Source organism: Ixodes scapularis, unplaced genomic scaffold (genome assembly GCF_016920785.2).
Source record: "Ixodes scapularis isolate PalLabHiFi unplaced genomic scaffold, ASM1692078v2 PGA_scaffold1__304_contigs__length_218370807, whole genome shotgun sequence".
Classification (NCBI taxonomy): Eukaryota; Metazoa; Arthropoda; class Arachnida; order Ixodida; family Ixodidae; genus Ixodes; species Ixodes scapularis.
In genome coordinates this window covers 130777935-130791273 of record NW_024609846.1, presented here as the reverse complement: position 1 = coordinate 130791273, position 13339 = coordinate 130777935, and the positions used below count along the sequence as shown (strand labels likewise).

The window sequence follows — 13339 nt, the reverse complement described above, 5'->3', positions numbered from 1 at the left end:
TGATTTTTTTTTTATTTATACAACCTTTATAAAATATTCACCCACATCCTAAAAACGTTCTCTAATATTTTCATAGAAGGAGCACGGAACTATATTTCTTCTTACCTTAGCCACGGCCGGACTGGAAGCGCGCGCTCTCTTTCTCTTGAAAGAGAGTGCGAGCGTCCAGTTCGGCCGTGCCTTAGCATGGACTAACTGCGAAGGTTGTTCAAGCGCGAGTGGGTAACCCCGACTGCATTGACTGGAGCTTTGGCTGCACGAGCGCTCGTGCAGCCGCCGAGGCTTCATCCAAAGCAAATAGCTCGCGCTTAAATCGTGCGCGGCTAACAATAGTCTGTGCTAAGGTGAGGCGAAGTATAGGAAAGCCTTGACCACCAGTTTTAACGTAACTACGTCGACAATAAAACTGTTTGTTCATGCCTGCGTATTATATATGGACGTTTCTATTTTGCTCGTCATTTTTATGCGCTCTCGAGCAAATGAGATAGAACATGAAACCACGCGCTTGCCTTAACCTTGAGAGCTTTGTACCGTAGCCTCCTCTATACTCACAAAACCTGGCAGTTCGACGACGGAGCCATAGAGTGCCCGGTCGCAGATATGGAGCTCGAAGATCTGGTAGTATAGAGCATTTCACGGGGAACCTGGAAGTCAGCGCACAGCTTTTGCAGCGGCGAGGACCCGAAACATGGCTTTCAAACCCGACGATAAGAGAAGCCGTAGCGCGAGGAACGCGAGGAGCACGAGCGGACATTCCATCACTCGGGAGAAATGTGTTTCAGCGTCTCGCCGCAGCGGGGCGCCCGTTACGTGCCTCTACTCTCAATCGTTGTCTGCCGTTCTACCTTTTCACTTTCGGCGACCGCGTCTCGTGGCGACCTGCCAGGCTTTGTCAGTATAGAGGAGGCTATGGTTGTACATTATATGTATAGAGTGAAGAATAAAAGAGTCTGTTATAAAAAAATGACCACAGACACCTTATACGCGCACACGCGCACACGCGGAACTGATGTCACGCCGCTGCGGTGGCGCTGCTGTTGGCAGAGCGCAAACGCTCTACTTCACGCGGTTCCCGCGAAAGCGCAGTGCTCACACCTATGCGGAAACTGCGCGTTTGCTTTCACCTCGTGAGGGCTTGTTTGGAAACAGAGCGTTGGCTTATAGCGTCCTACGACTACTCACCATGTGATCGCAAACCAGGGACAGTCAATACGAAAGTGAACGTGGGATCACCATAAGACTATGTCACAGCTTTGTTTTCATATGGTAATGCGTTTCAAATAGGTTAATTGTAAGATTCCGCTAGTACAAAGAGAGTAAAACGGCAGCGGTCAGTTTTCCATAGGGGGAGTCTAAGAGCCTTCGACGGCTATGAACATAATTCCATAGGGCAGACTTGTGCTGATGGTAGACTAAAATTTGGTTGCCATTCGCCCTATACGATATTGTACCAGCTTAGCAACTGGCAATTCAAGTTTCATAAACTTGATAAATTAACTGCGTAATAAATTCCAACAATCTAGAAACAAAAAGTTTCGAAAATTGCATATTTCAAAAACTCTCAGCAGAGAAGGCGCATTCTAGTTGAACGCTCTTTCGCTTACTGCAAAAATTTTGGTTCGCTAAACATTTTTACATATTTATATTTGTGAAGATTAACTTTTATATTGCGTCGTTTTCAAATAACCCACATTCATTTTCAATATTTGTAGAACTAAACGCCAGGATCACAGAATTTGGCGACCTAACACGCCGGCTCCTGTGACGCAATTTGTTTCCACTTCGGGTCCGCATTCGATGCAACACATGCGTGGTACAGTCGAAGACGCATTTCATGCACGGCAACTGGTTTAAAAGGCGAAAGGAAAAAAAAAGAACGATAAAGAACAACCATGGTCGAGTGCGGCAAGGCGTCAGTCGCCCTTTCGTTGCCGTCGCAGGACCTGTGGTTTCCTTTTGTTTTATATGCAGCACCAATGTCACCTAAATTAACGTGTATTTTAAACTTTACATTTGTATCATTCTTTTTTGTGTTTAGCAATGTGTCGCAATGACACTAGTAATTCTTTTTTTCAGATGAAGTTATACACAATTTTGTAGCAAAATGTAATTGTGAAGATTAAAGCCAAAAGAACATGACCCAAATTAATAACCTTAATATAAACTCACAAAGAAAAGCAATTATATTTAAAGTTAGACATATTCTATGTATGATTATAAGCGCCATATTCTAAAGAAAAAGGAAAATACAATAAATGGATGCAATTAAAACGCGTCTGGTTAACTAATTAATGTCCTGGAGTAAGTGTGTTGTGCTCTTTGTCCAAATTGTTGAAAGCAGTGAAGTTACTAAATATTGTTAATTGTCACTACATATTTTTGTGGCAGGATAGTGGCTCGTATGAATCTTCGTAATTGCAATATTGATATCTAGTGTGAGTAACAGCACAACATTCATAAGAAATCTACATCTTTTAGAGAAAAAAGCTTTGCTAATGTTTTATATTATCAGTATACTGAACAATCGTGTTTATTATATAACAGAAATCAAATTCAAAATATTTGTGAGTATAAACTTTCACTTCCAGCGAAAGAATAAACGTATACCAACACACCTCTAGCATGAAGCGACAAACGTATATCAACACGCTCCTCACAAATATAGTAAACCTCTAAATTCTTACATGTATGGTAAACACCGTGTACAACTTTAAAAAAGAAAAAAAAAAAAAAAAACGGGGCCGCGTTTTTGCAGTGCTTTACTGCAGATTACTTCTGAATGTGACAGCATTTCGATTTTTTTTGCATAAATGCCATATTCTTATGATTAAATTGAAACGAGCATTATTCCCACGCCCGACCCTGGGTCGTAGCAAAACAAGCCCACCATGCTTTTTTGTCCAAGCCAAACAGCCAAGTCTTGTTCACTGCGTTTTTTTCTCCTTCGAAGCGTTATGAAGACCACCGGGGCACTTCCAGTAAGCGTAGCAATTTTATCTTAGACCCTTTCGAAAGTGCGCCTTCTGTTGAAAGCTTTGAAACCTTTGCACAGCAAAAACAGAAGGGCGATTTATTTGTACTCGTTGATGCCTCGGCTGCACCAGCCCTCGTGCAGGTGGAGCAAAACTTAAAAGGGTCATGAAACGATTTTCCTACTTCTTCTTTCTTTGCTTTAATCCTCAACTCATATGCGAATTGTTTAATCACGTCGTCGTGACATTCTTCGCCACCGGTGCGATGACTCCTAGCTTCCACCGTGCTTTTTATGCAAACCATAGAACTTGTCATTCCCCAGTGACGATAAGTTCCGTCAAGGCACTCATTGGTCACGAACGTGGATCCAAATATTCGTCGACGGACCCGCGGATGTATCATATTGAAAAGACGGAGAGCTTTCGAACTAAAGAAGGTACAAAATATTCCACTATATATTCAAATGTTCGTACCAAAAAGCTGGCGGTTGACTCTCTACCCTCTTTCATTTGGCCAACTAAACGATATGCGATTAGTAAAGTCCCATTTTAAGATCATTCATCCCAACCCAAAATTCGTTTCATGGCCCCTTTAAGTAATCTTATACCCGTGCCACACGGGCAACTCGAATGCCATTTACAATTAATGGAATTCGTGTGATCAACAAATTGGCTCGCGATCTGTCGCGCGTGGAACGCCCCAAGCTTGGAGTGTCGCGCGCTGATTGGCCGAACGTTCAAATTCTTTCGTTGTAAATGGCATTCGCGATGCCCGTGTGGCACGGGTATTAGGCCATTCCTTTATTCGTCGATATCACCTCCGCCTGAAAAACAAAAACTGGTTTGTTTCACCATTACATATACTCGGTTCTTAACATGGCAATAAATCATGAACTACCTGTTGTGTTTAATTACATTTTTAAGAAGACGGCCGCTATATATGCAATATTGCTTGCGAATATATGGGCGTTGGTTAAAGTGTTTTATCTTTTCTTTATATGCTTAGGAGAGGATATCACATATACATACACGTAATAGCTTTATTGCTATGCACTAGTTTTATTAGCGTGTTTTGTTAAGTAATTAAAGTGGCAGAATATGTTTGTTTTTCTTTCATAATCGCACGATATGTCGTTTATTTTTTCTTAATTTTTGTTGTAATAGATTTGCCTACTTTAAAGTTAACTCCCTGTAGTAATTGGAATATTCATTCAAGTAGTAATGTTCATCTAGTGGGACCTAATACGTACCATTTCGTTCTCAAAATAGGGTAATAACTGATAGGTGCACCCATCAGAAGATTCAGTTATCAACGATCCTTGAAGCAGGGATTCGAGTTCCTTTTCCTTTTCTTTCGCTTGTAGAGCTGGGCCAGAATCTTAAAAAGGCAAAAAACGAGTAGGATGTGATTGGATTTGCTTTTACCTATTTATAACAACCGTGAAAACTGGTCAGAAAAGCAACGCAGCGGAAATGTAGAATTTCACCTTGCTCTCCTTAAGAAACCTTGTACAACTAATTGAAATCTTGAAGAACCTCTAAAATCGGCTTTGTTTTCAAAGGAATTTGGGCTATCTAAATACACACATTGACACGCGTGTTCAATTTCAAGTAAAACACCCAGCCAGGAACGGGGAGAAATCGATTTTGCGGACCAGTTAAATGAACTCGAAGCATGTATATTTTGTTGGAGATCTCAACAGCATTTCTTACTCTTATGAACTTAGAACATCTCGTCTGTCTTCAACTTCATTGCATGTAGTTAAAGAGGGACATATCAACATTGTGCGCGTTAACGCGACTCTCAAGAGAGAGAGGATTGCGCGTTACTCGTCTTCTGCCGTCCGCTGGCCATCTTTTTTCTTTTTCGTCTCCGTTGTCTGCCACACCCGGTTCTATAAAATGATTTCTTATCATTCCTTCTGGCTTTGCAGAGAGTGCTCTATGCTTTGCAAAACGTCTATGACAGTGGGCCTTTGCCCGATTGCAGGCACCTCAGTTGAATTTTATCGCCACAAACCAGATATGCGTACGCAGTCTGCTGTCGCGCTCTACGTGCTCCGAGCCACGATGCGTTAACACACTCGATCACTGATGCCCATTTGAGTGCCGTTGAGGGTTTTATAGTTTTAATGTCAGGAGGGGGAAAGAGCTCAGAGCGTCAGGGTTCTGCAGCTTTTCAGCTTTTCCCCCACTTGGCCCTAGCCGTGGTGCGTTAACACTCTTTGCCAGCGATTTCTCATTTGAATACTGTTGTGCTTCCGTGCATATCTATATTTATGTTTTCAGCTTCTCCTTACCCCTTAAAAATCATGCAGTACAGTAACACATGACTTCTTGTAGTAATTTATAAATACTGGGAACATATGAGCTTGATTGACATCATTATCATTACCATGAAAACTTAAATTGGCTTAAAAGTTATCTGATAATTCAAACATACATATCAGATAAAATCACCATTCAGCTGTGAACTAATTGTAATGTAGAAAACCCGAGACTGTGATAAAAGCAAGGAAACGGAGTCGAAGAAGAAAGACAGGGGAAACGAACGTCTCAAACTCAGCTACTGCGTTTATTTCCTCAACGCAGTAGCTGAGTTTGAGACGTTCTTTTCCCCTCTCTTTCTTCTTCGACTCCGTTTCCTTGCTTTTACCGCAGTCTCAGGTTTTCTACAGTATGATCAACATCCACCAGCTCGCCTGCGCACTCACAGTTTTTTTCATTTGTAACTAATTGTGTTTTATCATGTACACTTCCATTGTACTAGCTGTTTCTTTTGTAGTTACTTGTTCTCAATCTATTGGATATATATAAAAGAAACATATTGAGAGTCCAAATAACTTGTCAACTTGTATTTGTTCGGATCGCAATAGTCTAATGTATTTTCATTAATTTACCGGCTGTTCTGTATATTTCACAACCTGTAAGCCTTTTCACAGCAATGCCATGGACACAACATTGCAGAACATACTAGGTCCACAAAGTCAGGCAAACACAGAAGTTAAGACTTGCAACTAAAGAAGAGTGTATACTAAGCAGCGAAGATCAGGATGAACTCTGACCCATGAGTAAAATAATAAGTAATAAATATAGACTCCGAAGCATTCAAAGTATGTTTAGCATCTGTCGACATGAAACGAAAAATTGACCAGGTGTTAAAGCTGAATTAAAACTATCAAAATGGAAGCATTTTAGAGCTAAGACTATTTTTCTGTTTCTCACTAGCTACCGTGTATTGCCGCGTAAAGATCGAGTCTGAATATAAGCCTTAATATCCCCAAATTCTGACCCATAAAAAAATGTTGATAATTTTTTTCATATTTATTTTTGGTTGACTTATAGGTGCAATATACAATATTTGGAATGTTGCCTACACACCCAAAGGCTGCCCTCATAAAACTAAAGTACTCGAGGTCCATGTGTGGGATGCTTGAAAAATTAATTAAATGAATAATTGATTAACCCACACAACCTCCAACAAGTCCCGACACAGAGCCAACGTTGCTATACCGTGTGGGTTGCCTAAGTAACCAACCCAACCACACGCACCCCCACAGGGTCATGGTTCTATCCTCACAATGTGTGTAGGTTACCTAAAGCAACCCGCACAAACTCCCACATGTCCCATACACCCACAGTCCTCTCCCCGCAGGGTGCGTGGGTCACCTATAGACCCTTTCTTCAAGGGTGCCGCCATCTTGAAATGTCGTCACTTCCAGTATGGGCGAAAACATTGTTTTGCCATCGCCACGGCAGTGGAAGACACTTTGTATATAATCGTAAACGTCACACATTATCGTTTCGCCTCCCCCTTATTTTTTTTAGTAGTTACAGGTTGAAACGTTTTAGTATTTCTTCGTCGCCCATACCGGGTACGCCTATTAGGTAGGTGAGGACGAGAGTACACATAAAGGATCTATAGCAACCCGCGAAACCTTCATACAGGGCTCTATAATACCTGTATGTTTGTGTGGGTATCGTAATATCTCTGTGGGGAGAGAACTGTGGGTAGCACAGCCACAGTTCTCTCCCTACAGAGATATTGCGATCATACCTCGGCAAACCTCACTCATGAGGGCCCTCACTCACCCTCACTCACCCTCATCTTCACAGGTGAGGTGAGGGTGAGTGAGTTTCTGAACCAGGAAAATTCATGAGTGTAAGGGTGAGTGAGGGTGAGTGAGTGCCGTGAGGGCGGTGAGGGCGGTGAGGGCGGTGAGGGCTTTGAGGGCGGTGAGGGCCGTGAGGGCGGTGAGGGCCGTGAGGGCGGTGAGGGCCGTGAGGGCCGTGAGGGCGGTGAGGGCCGTGGGGGCCGTGAGGGCCATGAGGGCCATGAGGGTGGTGAGGGCGGTAAGGCGTATGAGGGCCATGAGTGCGTGAGGGGCGTGAGGGCGGTGAGTGTCGTGAGGGCCATGAGTGCGTGAGTGGTGTGAGGGCGGTGAGTGCGTGAGGGGTGTGAGGGCCATGAGTGCGTGAGGGCAGTGACATGAGAGGCGTGAGGGCCATGAGGGCCGTGAGGGCGGTGAGTGCATGAGGTGGTGTGAGGGCCATGAGTGCGTGAGGGCGGTGAGTGCGTGAGGCGCCCTTCATAACGAGCATCTTTCTCAGCAATTTTGGTGTTAATGGCGGGTTGTTCTCTAGCTTTCCCTAGATCGACACGAATTGCTGAGATCGGGTCCGGCTCGAAATAAGCAAGCAATTCGGAGCAATTCGAATACGTTTGACGCGGCTGCATTCAATCAGGGACGCAAAATTTTCACGTGATACCTCGTGCCGGTGATGATGACACCGAAAGACTTGGTTCTGGTTTGAAATCGATCGTTTTTGTTTTTTTTGGAAATAAACTGTTTCAGAAATGTGCATTAGTATTCTTAACGAGATGTAAATGCATAAAAACACGTTTATAACGCGTAATTGTGTCTAAATAGTGCAAGCAAAATAAAATTTTATGATGACGATGGCAAATTGCAGCAATTGGTTGCTGCGTGTGATCGCAAGCGGCCCGTGTTGCTGGTGTTGCGACGTAAAGTTTCTGGGCAAAATTGCCCCATCTGAAGCTGGCCTGAGTGGCGTGAGGGCCATGAGTGCGTGAGGGGCGTGAGGGCCGTGAGGGCGGTGAGGGCCGTGGGGGCGGTAAGTGGCGTGAGGGCGGTGAGTAGCGTGAGGGCCATGAGTGAGTGAGGGGCGTGAGGGCCGTGAGGGTGGTGAGGGCCGTGAGGTTCAGTGAGGGTGAGTGAAGGGCTGAAGGTGAGTGTGACTGTGAGGGTGAGGATGAGTGAGGGCTGAAGGTGAGTGTAGCTTTGAGGGTGAAGGTGAGTGAGGGGCTTAGGTGAGTGTGGCTGTGAGGGTGAGGGTGAGTGAGGGCGACCTAAAATTCCAACCTCTGATTGCGATAGCCACACAAATATAGAGGTCCTATACAGCCCTGTATCATCCCACAAGAATTATCTGTTTCTGCTCTATGGGCATTTGGACCATGGGAACCTTTGATTCCTTTCACCAACTCCGCGAAGCAGTCGAGAAATTCGTTTGAATCTGACGGCTGCTACCAAGACATTGATTGAGCTGAGCAGCAAAAGCAAACAAATATTAATTATGAATAACATTGAACATGCAAGCGAGTTTGTGAAGTTAATTCAAGGGTGCAATCGAGCTGGTTAAGGACTGACATTTTTAACCCTAGAGAGTGTGGAAATAGAAGGACAAGACAACAATTCTACGTATTTGAATATTCGTGTTGTCTTGTCTGTTTACCCACTCTCCAGAATTATAAATGTGAGTTGGTGACTTTCAACATATTTTGAACCCGGGTTTCTAAGACGTCGAAATATTATAACTAACATAATTCGGTTAGGAATGTGTTAAAATGGATCTAACAGTCCAGTTTATAGCGTCCTGTTTGTGCTGTTGTCAGAGGGGGCTTTTATATAGGAGGGATTTCATTTCATTTCTTGTGGATTTGAAGATTTATGGAAATTACCATTGCGTTTTATAATATTGATTAGCATCACAAAGACCGGCGCGCACGGTAAGAGTGAAATCAGCCAGAGAAAGCTGTTTTGTTGGGCCGTGGACTTTGGGTTGGAAGCGTCACTAAAGGCAATTTCAAGACGACAAAGTAGACCTGTACTTTGTGGTGGTCCCATATATACATGGGGTTACCCACAAGTTAAAAAAGATCGCCAGGCGACAAGACGTGCAAGTTGTGTGCTCGGCACCCAACAAAGCGTATTCAATGTGCCGGAAGATCAACCAGTCATCGACCAACCAGATCAGTCAATGTAACACCAGGCACAAGACACAATTCGCCTCGTGCGAAAAAGAGGTTGTTTACAGCATACCACTGACATGTGGGCGCTGCTACATTGGGCAAACGGGACGCTGCATCAACGAGCGTACACGTGAGCACGCAGCCAACCTAAAGCACCTGACAGCGCCGGGGCACCTATCTGCGCATTGCCGAGCATGCAAGTGCACGGCGAAGCTCGCGCAAGTTAACATCGTAGCACGCCACAAAAGCCAGCTCGCGCGGGAGATGTTAGAAGCTGCTGCCATAGAAGAAAAAGGAGATGGGTGTGTTAGTGCACCTTCAATCACCTTGTTGCGCACCGAAAAACTATTTCTCCGAGGGGGTCAACATCTTGTAAAATAAAACGTAAAACAAAGGGGAAAAGGGGGGAACGAAGTGAATTATGCAGAAGGAGAGGAAGAGGATGAAGAGGAGGTTTATATATAAAAACAGTTGGTAGTCCAGCGATCGGGTGTCTTTCTTTCTATCTCTACCTTTTCCTTAGTTCAGCTGGTTTTTTTCCATAATTCCATAATTAGACCTGTACTGTTCAGGGCACAAACTTTTAGCAACTATCGAATTGAGCAAGACGAATTTAAACTGGATTAGTGTCGCGATGTAGGCGAGTTGGTCAATGGTGACCGGAAATAAATAGCGCGCAAAAATAGACAAGAACAAAAGGAGGAAGCGAACAACACAAGCGCTAAACTCACAACTAAACATTTATTGAAAAAAAACACCAACGAAGTAAACCTCACTATCGCTTGAGCCCGTGCCAAGATAGGCAATTTCTTTTTTGTGCAGAAAAACCGATGTTTGGCTGACGCATGCATTTTGCCCCTCTTTTGTTATTGCATACGCTTCCAATAATTCTCTGATAGTTTTATCTGTGCCCCTCCCGATGATGGTGATGTTATTGAATTGGGGCTGGCATTTACAGGCAGTACAATGCAGAGCCAAGTGACCCCCAGCGGTCGACCGAAGTGACCAGTCATCTTCACGTGCCCTGTGATTAATTCATCGGCCAGTTTGGCCGATGTACACTTTTCCGCAGCTTAGTGGGATCCTGTACACCACACCAACCACACAATCAACATACTTTTTCCTGTGCTTTACGGCACATTGTCTGTAGCCCCCAGCCTTTTCCGCTATTCTAGGGCAGAGTTGCGCCAACTTTCGTGGTGCCGAAACAACAACAGGGACGTAAAACCACCCAGCTACCTTTTTCAAAGTATGCGGGATTTTGTACATGTAAGGGAGTACCTGGGGTCTGGTTGTGGGTCTCTCTTTTTTAACGACGTCTGCGCCACTGCCAGAATAACTGACGTTGGGAAGCCGGCATCTGTCAGCCGCTGTACCTGCATCCTAAAACGCTCTGACATTGAACGGTAGCATGACTTTTCCAAGGCGGTCTAGAGGCAAGAGGACGCAAAGTTTTTTTTTTTTTTTTTACGAGTTTAGAGTGGGCGGAATCATAAGGGAGAAGTCCCTTCTTAGAGCGTGGTTGGTAAAGCCAACACACGTGACTTTCTTCAAAATCTAGTCTAAGATCTAAAATTGGAGGTGTTCCCATCCTGTAGTTCATGGGTAAACCTTAGCTCCCCAGAATGCCGAGTGAACACATCCAACACTGCTTTTACATTCCGGTCCTCAGAGGCCACTTCAGACCTTCTTGTAGCCACAAGATAATCGTCAACGTATCTAAAAACTTTGTTAACGCACTCCTCGTCTAAGTTTTCATTGATTGCCTGATCACATCTAGCCAAGAAAATGTCACAAAGTACCGGCGCTACACAAGAGCCAATCAAAATTTCTTCCTTTTGCACATAGTTACCATCGTCATACATGATTAATGTCAACTGCAAATAAAACTTTAGTAGTTCCATAAACCCACCGACTCCTACGCCACACTCATTTTGAAACTTGATGACACCGTTTTCATTAATACATTCCTGGACCGACACAAAGAGCCCCTCGTGAGGCACGGAGTAGAAGAGGTCCTTTACATCTATTCGCGCCTCCAGCTCGACGCTCGCCCTCCCGTGGCGGGAACGGGAAGCGCTCTAGTGAGGGTCCCCCCCCCCCCCGATTCTCCTGCTCAGCGGGCACGGCGGAACTGCTCGCGATCATGGCTCGCGAAATGTCATTTCCGAATGCAAACAACACTCTTTACTGTCCCAACGTAGTGCTGCTGCCGGTATGGGATTTTACCTTACTGAACAGTTTTAGTATTGCGCATAGAAGCAAACGAAAGCGCTGTGCGTTTGCGTTAGAGTTGCGTGCCCTACGTTATGCGTGCGCCTCATCGCCATGCGCCATCCATACCGCAATTTTGGGCTCCGCGCACGCGCAGTGTCGAACACGCGAAGCTTACGCAAACACACAGCGCTTGCGTTCGCTCGAATACGTGATACTAAAACTCGTTACTGTTTTACCGGCTTCCAACGCCAACGAAACGTGCTGCAGTGAGCAGACGTGCAAGCAGGTAGGCGTCCCTTCCAACTGGAAAGGCTGAGATTGGCAAAATGACGGAGCGTAAAAATGAAAGTAACAAAATGTTATGGAAAGATTAATAATTAAAGAAAGTGTTTTATTTTTTCTTTGTATTCTCTTTTTTTTTTTACTTTTGGGCATTTGGTCTGGAAGGATATTGCGACGACTTTGAACGTTTTCCCGATTGTCAAAAGTCACGATTTTGACAGCAAAATCTACTTTACACACAATTAATATAATTTTACATGAATTTTTCACATTAGCTAGAATGTTTTCGTTGATTTTAGACTATTATTATTTCATTACTTGGTAATTAAAAATGTTGCACTTGGCACCAGTGATGATAATTAGCACACTTTTGATAGTCATATTTGTTCGCGCGTTTGAAATTAGACTTAAGTAACAAGTTATATTTGAGCTTAAACAATTACGTACTAAAATATCTGAATTTTTATATTATTATTATTAATACATATCGCGGCAATGTGTGCCCCCAGTCAACGCCAAGATCCCGAAAATCTGCAATTTCACCATAATAGTCTCCCCAGAAAGCTATAATTTTGTTTCCTTTTTAGCATATGAAAAACTCTGACATCGTTACCGAGGTAGACGAACAGTCAAACACTGGATGTAATATAAAGTCATACGCGTCGCGCGTTGCTATAAAAACACACACACACACACACTTCAGCTGTCTGACTCGGATTCTGCTTTTGGGTTGTTAACTATTTATTTATAATTTATAGGTTTTGTGGGCATATTGTCAAAATTTTATTTATTCTCTTATTCTTGTGCTAGGAGTAATGTTAAAGCAATTAATCATCTAAATACCCAAAAACCCACTAAAAGGCCGCAGTTCATTATTTCCCATGACAATTATCTGAGCGAGAAAAGACAGCGAGAACACACAAATATCAGCATTGATTTTTTCAACAACTACAGATGCAGCCTGGATCGATCATGCATGTCAGAAAATAATGTTTCCGCGAAGAACTTCTTTAACTAAATAACTACGATGTGAGATACATCTTGAGTTATTAAAGAATCCAAAATTAAGACTTTTTTCGAGAGATTAAATCCAAAATATAGGTTAGTTTCAGTTTCGCTCTGGAATTAAAACGCGCATCCTTGCGTAAATATTACGCGAAACACCGTTCTTCTTTTCAGGGTAAAGAGGTGACCTGCGCTAATAACTCCCTAGCTTCCTTGTATAACTAGAAATAATTTGTGTAGCTCAGTGAGGCCAGTACACTAGACAGGCTCGACAGCCCGTCACGGATCTCCGACCCTCACTATAACCGCCATTTTTGAAAATGAGTGGCGCCACCTATAGTTAGTTGGAGTCGCAAATAGAGAATGCCGCTGCATCTGCGTATTCGCCTGCGCTGCAAACAACATCACCATCATCGGGAGGGGCACAGATAAAACTACCAGAGAATTATTGGAAGCATTTGCAGTAACAAAAGAGGGGCAAGATGCATGCGGTAGCCAAACATACGTTTGTCTTCACATTAAATTGCCTATCTTGACGCGTCAAATCGAAGTCAAATTGGACGTCTTAGTGATTTATAGCGTAAGGTTG

General features: G+C 43.6%; 1 protein-coding gene across 1 annotated transcript in view; it reads right to left on the bottom strand.

The window, feature by feature from the left end:
* The window catches only part of LOC120848698, a 92151-nt gene that overhangs the window by 59777 nt on the left and 19035 nt on the right, over positions 1-13339 (bottom strand). The window contains exon 2 of the mRNA XM_040220713.1: positions 4223-4350. Within this exon, the coding sequence (XP_040076647.1) occupies positions 4223-4350 (128 nt within the window). The remainder of the gene's footprint in view (positions 1-4222; positions 4351-13339) is intronic.